Source organism: Sapajus apella, unplaced genomic scaffold, assembly GCF_009761245.1.
Source record: "Sapajus apella isolate SASKATOON/1434 unplaced genomic scaffold, GSC_monkey_1.0 scaffold22, whole genome shotgun sequence".
NCBI lineage: Eukaryota > Metazoa > Chordata > Mammalia > Primates > Cebidae > Sapajus > Sapajus apella.
This window is the reverse complement of record NW_022436962.1, coordinates 25,668,797-25,675,001: the sequence shown is the minus strand read 5'-3', so window position 1 is coordinate 25,675,001 and position 6,205 is coordinate 25,668,797. Positions and strand designations below refer to the sequence as shown.

The 6,205-nt window shown below is 50.1% G+C and overlaps 1 protein-coding gene across 1 annotated transcript; it reads right to left on the bottom strand.

The window, feature by feature from the left end:
* Positions 1-493: 493 nt before the first annotated feature.
* CCDC185 (coiled-coil domain containing 185) lies at positions 494-2,640 on the bottom strand. Its single transcript, XM_032289360.1, has one exon. It carries the CDS (start codon positions 2,494-2,496, stop codon positions 622-624), a length of 1,875 nt encoding a protein of 624 aa, XP_032145251.1. The 5' UTR covers positions 2,497-2,640; the 3' UTR covers positions 494-621.
* Positions 2,641-6,205: the final 3,565 nt, after the last annotated feature.

Below are 6,205 nucleotides of genomic sequence, written 5' to 3'. Positions count from 1 at the left end.
TTCCATGAAATTATCTGAGAAAATAAAGGGGGGAGCTCTCCATAATTTGTGAAAAACACCACATTAAACAAATAAGTTTCTTTACTGCATGCTTTTTCAGAGCCCTTAACATTTTAAATTGCATTATGAACTCCCGAGAGAGGATATAGTATGCAGGGTTCCCAAATCTACTTGTTCACGGGAATTCTCCCACTTCACCCTTTTTAAAATTTCTTTTTGTCTTGGAGATTTCTTGGTACTTTATACTTTACCCTTCCATAAGTTCTGGGACAGGAAGAGACTTCAGACATATCACAGAACTGTATCCCGGACTATAGATTTTTCTCTGGTATCTCCAAAATGTGCCCGTTGTGTGTTTCTAAGATTACTCGAGAGCTAAATGAGTATTTTCTATTCAAATCAAAATTCACAAAGCCAAGTTATTTTCATAAAAATTCCCAAAATTTTCTCCCCAACCCTCTAAACTATCCAAGTGAATCAATAAACCAGTTCATGAGAGGAAATTGCAGCAATTTTATATGCTTTTTAAAAATCAATGTTCAATTATAATCAGATTATAAAAGGAATCACATTGCCATATCTCCTTCTGGCTGCGCCCTCTAAGCCTGGCGTCCTTGATTCTCAGTAGCCCCCATTCTGCTGACAGGCAGGGAGCCGTGCCTCTAGTTCTATCTGATCAAGGGAGCTGTTGCCAGGCCCTCTGTTCTCTCTCCTGGAGGCCTGCGGGAGCTTCCGGAACTCCTGTAAGTTTGGGTCTTTCCCTGGGGTAATGTACTGCACCCTCTGCTCCTTTTTCTTAATGGCCTCCTTGATGCCCTCAATGTGGCACTTTTCCTCCTTCTCGGCTTTCAGTTTCAGGATGTGGTGGTTCTTCTCACGCAGGTGGTTGAGCTCCCGGAGGTGCTGCACCTTGTCCCTGGTGGTCTTGTGCACGTGACTCCTGGCCTGCCGGATCTTCTCATCTGCCAGCTCCACCAGAATCCTTTTGTGCATCTTCCTCTGCTCCTCGGACTCCCCTGCGCGCCACTTGGCCTGCTGCAACTGCTCCTCCTCCTTCTGGGCCTTCTCCCTCAACTCACGGTGCCGCTCCTTCATCAGGCCCTGGTGTATCTCTTGGGACCGCTGGAAACCTTGCTCCAGGGACAGCTGCCTAAGGAGCTCCTCGGCCTTTGCCTGGCAGTCCATGAGGACCTTCCGGGCCTGGTAATTGATGAGGGAGCTCAGGTTGGTGTCCTGGACCTTCTTCTGGCCCTCTGCGGCATGCAGGTGCCTCTTGCGACAGGCCTCCGCCAGCCTCCTCTGCAGCTGCAGGCTGTGCTGCTCCCGCAGGTTCCGCAGCATCCTTTCCTGCTCCCGCAGGCGCCGTATCTGGCACTGCTTTCGGTGCTCTGCCTGGGCGCGCGCCTTCTCCAGCTTCCCCTGGCACGGGTTCTCCCGGTCCTCCGGTTGCTCCTTCCACGGGCTTTCCCCAGGGGGCACGTTCTTCCCCTGGCTGTCCCGCCGCCGGCTGCGCTGCTCACGGCTCGGGAGTGTCTTGCGCTGCTCCTTTTCCTGCTGCCACTGTTCCTGGTTCTGCTGCAGCAGCTGCCGGCGCTCCTGCTCCAGGGTCATCTGGACTTTCTGATCTGAACGCTTCAGCTCCTCCCAGGCCTCAGCTGCCTGCTGCTGCAGCTCCCGCATCCGTCGGGCCTTCTTGAGCCGGGTCAGCACCAGGGCCACAATCTGCTGGTCCCGGGAGGACATCACCGCCTCTTCCAGCTTGTTCTTCAACACCTGGGTGTGTGGGCTCCGCATCTCTTTGCTGGAGGCCAAGGGCTGGGAGTCCTGGCTGGCTAATGACTCAACCTGGTCGCTGCTGTCTCTCTTCTGGGCGCACACGCAGGCTGAGTGCGGCCTGAACTTTTGGGAGGGCACAGAAGACCGCTCTGAGATAACTGAGGAAGGGGACCAGCGACCTAGACGTCTGCTGAGCGGCGCTGCCCACTGGTCTCCACCCTGTGCCTTTTCTATCCTGAATGTGCTATTCAGGGGAGTACCAACTCCTCCGGGGTAAGGCGGGGGCGAGTCTCCCTGGGCCAGAGGGTAATGGGGGCAGGGCTGCTGCCGTTTGCCTGGCAGCTGGGTTTGCGGCTGCCAGGCCTGGCGGGGCTTGGTTCCTACCTCTCCCCAGGCATCTTCCAGGCGCCTGCTGCGAGGCCTGTGCTTCCTGGCATGGTCCAGTGGCCTGCAGGCCACGTCGCTCAGGCTTCGGCTGCCCCGTGGTGAGTCTGGGCACTCGCGTCTGCGAGGGCGTGGGGTGAACGAACAGTGCGGGTGCAGCCAGGGCGCCGCATCCTCGCTCTCTGCACCTGGAGTCCCGGCCCAGGAGCACGCGGCAGGATCGCCTCCAGACCTCTGTCCGCCCAGCCGCCCCTTGGACTCTTGCTCTTCGCCGGGCCGTGCGTGTTCCCAGAGGTCCAGGTAGGACCGCGGGGAGGAATGACCGAAGCCTGCCATCCTCCCTCTGGGCACGGCCAGCGTCTGCGCAAGGGGCTTGAGACCTCCAGAGGACGCTGCAGACACATGCCCCGCCCCCCAGTCCCGAGGTCTAGGTCGCCTGTGACGCTCCAGCCACTTCACAATGCACTTGGCAGCTGGGTCCCCCGCAGTCCTCAGCCCTTGCCTGGCGCCGCCCACCCCAGCCTTGCTAGCAACGTAGAATGGGAAGGACAGGAGGCTGAGGATGGGGGTGGGGGAGTGGGGGGGGAGAGAGGGGGTGCAGATTGGAGGAGGGGATCTGTAGGAAATCAGATGCCATTTAAAGCTGAAGGTGCATAGTGTCCCCCTACCAGTGTTTCAGGCAGAAGTTTGAACTCACATTTGCACAAAAATAGTAGGATTTTAAGAGAGCCCAGGTGAAGGCATCACCCTCAGAATGGAAGGGGTGGGTAGAAGGGCCGATGCACAGTTTCAGGGAGGAGGTACCCTTAGCTGCAGAATCACCGTCCGCCATGCATGTACCTCTGCAATGTGCTCAAATAGAAAGGCTTGGACGCACATTAATACGCGACACCAGGCCGGGCACGGTGGCTCACACCTGTAATTCCAGCACTTTGGGAGGCCAAGGCGGGTGGATCACAAGGTCAGGAGTTCGAGACAAGCTTGGCCAATATGGTGAAAATCTGTCTCCACTAAAAATGCAAAAATTAGCCGGGCATGGTGGGGGGTGCCTGTAGTCCCAGCTACTTCGAAGCCTGAGGTAGGGGAATCGCTTGAACCCGGGAGACGGAGGTTGCAGTGAGCCAAGGGCCACTGCACTCCAGCCTGGGCATCAGAGCAAGACTCCATCTAAAAAAAAAAAAAAAAAAAAAAAAGGCGACACCACCCTTTTGCCGTTTTAAGTTAGCAAGCCCAAAGTATGCTTTATGTTTATATTTTAAGATTTTTAGAATAGGAAGGAGATGACTCTATTCCCTAATATGGTAATTACTGCTATAGTCAAAATATGAATGCTGGATGCACATTTTTGCAATAGCATCAATGAACGCCATGCTGAAATCACATTGTTTTTTGCCCTTTCCCTCCAGTTTTGTGGGATTCTTGTTTCTTGTTGAGGCACCCTTGGCTAATGGGAAAAGCACTGGATTGGTAGAGAAAATGAATTTGAATCTCCTCCACCACTCTTCACTCATGGACTATTGGGCAAATTCCCTAACCTTCCCCACCTCCAGTTCCACCAAGGTGGAATGGGAAGGGGGGCCTGAAGATACCAGCATTGCAGGACTGTTGTGAAGGTCAGGTGAAATTATGCATCCAGAGGTTGGCACCAGAATACATTCAATAAATACTATTTTGGTGCCATGCTAAGCATCAGTTAAAAGTTTTAAGACTTGGGCTGGGTGGTGGCTCATGCCCATAATCCCAGCATGTTGGGAAGGCAAGGCAGGAGGATCCCTTGAGCCCAGGACTTAGACCAGCCTGGGCAACATAGAGAGATCCTGCCTCTATAAAAAATTTTTACAAATTAGCTGGGCATGGTGGGCGCATTTGTAGTCCCAGCTACTCAGGAGGCTGAGATAGGAGGATTGCTTGAGTGCAGGAATTTGAGGCTGCAGTGAGCCATGACTGTGTCACTGCATTCCAGCCTGGGTAACAGAGTGAGACTGTCTCAAAAACAAAGTATTAAGACTTAAAGTAATATATGAATTTCCAAATATTTCTGCAGATTCCTAGCTTAAGAAAAGAATGAAATTAATGTAATCCTAAATAGTTTAAGGATAGAGTGCTAGAAAGCTTGACCCCAAGCTCTGTTATGTCCACACCATACTGTGGATCCTGGCTAAGTCACTTCCCTTCCCTGGGGTTGCTATGGTCTGAAGGTTTGTGTTTCCCCCAAATTCATATGTTAAAATTCTAACCCTCAAGGTGATGGTATGAGGAGGATCTTTGGGAGGTGATTAGGCCATAATGGTGGAGCCCTCATCAATGGGATTAGTGCCCTTCTAAAAGGAGCCCCAAAGAACTTCCTCATCACTTCTGCCATGTGAGAACACAGTGAAAAGATGGCCATCTCTGAACAAGGAAGAAGATCCTCACCAGACACCAAAATTGGTGTCTTGATCTCAGACTTCTTAGGCTTCAAAATGGTGAGAAATAAATTTCTTTCATTTATGTGCCACCCAATCCGTGGTATTTTGTTAATAGCATCCAGAAAAGACTAAGGCAGGGTTGCAATGAGGAAACAGTTCTGGATAGCATTCTACAAGTGTGACCATTCCTTAAAGAAGAAAAATGAGTATTTACCCACACCAATCCTCTTCATTCACACCTCCTTGAAGTATCACAGCAACCCCAGCTAGGAAGGACCTATAGACTTGATAATATTTTCCACTGGACAAATCTGAGACTTGGCCATTTTAACTGATTTCCCCAGGGTCACTTGGTCAATGGCAGGAGTTTTGACTTCAGATTCACTTCTCTTTCTGTGATACTGTGCTGCCTGCCTCTCGAGAAATGCACTTTAAATTGAACCATGCTTTTAAGAAAATTATGATCTGATGTACAGCAGAGGGTCATGGACACCATGTCCTTGAAGCCACGTGGTAACAGCCTTAACTACAGTGAAAGGAGCCACTCTGCCTGGATAGGATCTCACCAGCATGTCTGTAGCTGGGGATAAGAAGTTCTTCTACCCCAGGTTTTATTGGCACCATTTGTATCCTTGTTAAATAAATTATTTTATGTGAATGTAGTCCTTACTATATGGTAATTTAAAAAGTAAACCAAATTTGAATGAAATCATTTAACTTTTGAAGTTAGGAAATATTTCTACATGTATTGAGTTGTGTCGATAGCTGAGTGTCACATCTCTCTGTTGAAGCTTTGTAAAACATTTTGCAGGGACAAGTGTGGCTCTGGTCAATACCCAGGCTACTCCCACAGAGCGGTGTTATGTGGATGAAAGCATATCCACCTGAAAGCCAGGATACCTGCCATCAACCAGTTCTACCCCCAGCTGAGTCACCTGAGCAGTCATTTCACATACATCTCGGTTTCCTCATCCCTGTAAAGTCTCTTTCAGTCCCAAATGCAGCTGGAGAAAGGGTTCAATCTAGTAAATGCTTTATTTGACCTTTGTTCTGTAAAGCAAAAATGAGTTAATCCATGAAAAACACTTACAGCAGTGTCTGCCTGCATGTGGTAGCTGCTTTACAAATACTAGCCATTAGAATCATCATTATCGTTATGCCAAGAGCACTAAAACCATGGCGGCGTAGAGCCGAATTTAAAGACTTAGTTTGGGACAGAGCCAGAATGAGAACCCAAGAGCTGATTTCCAGTTCGGGACTCTTTGGCCTCTTGCTTCCTCTGAAGGGTCTCAGGATTCCTCAAGGAATTGTGTATGGCTCACTCACCTCTGTTGACAAACGAATAAAGGACATAGTCTTCACTTTGTAATGTTACACACATTTATTGATAATCTGGGCCGGGATTAGAAAGATGATATTGCTAAGAGAAACAGGTCTAGGTAACAGTTGTCATGAGTGGTTAAATAGTTCACCCTAACAGAGTTCCCATGGGAGGGTGGGGTGTGCTCTGTCTGAGTTGTTTGTAAGAGAGGGCTCCATACAGGATGACATTGGAGTGAAACCTGGAAGGACAATTAGGATTGTCCAGACAGGGATAAGCAGGAAGACACCAGGCCAAGGAAGCTGCATGGGCTGCA

What these genes read in the sequence shown, in the direction of transcription:
- CCDC185 (XM_032289360.1), bottom strand. Translation starts at nt 2,496, where the DNA reads ATGGCAGGCTTCGGTCATTCCTCCCCGCGGTCCTACCTGGACCTCTGG.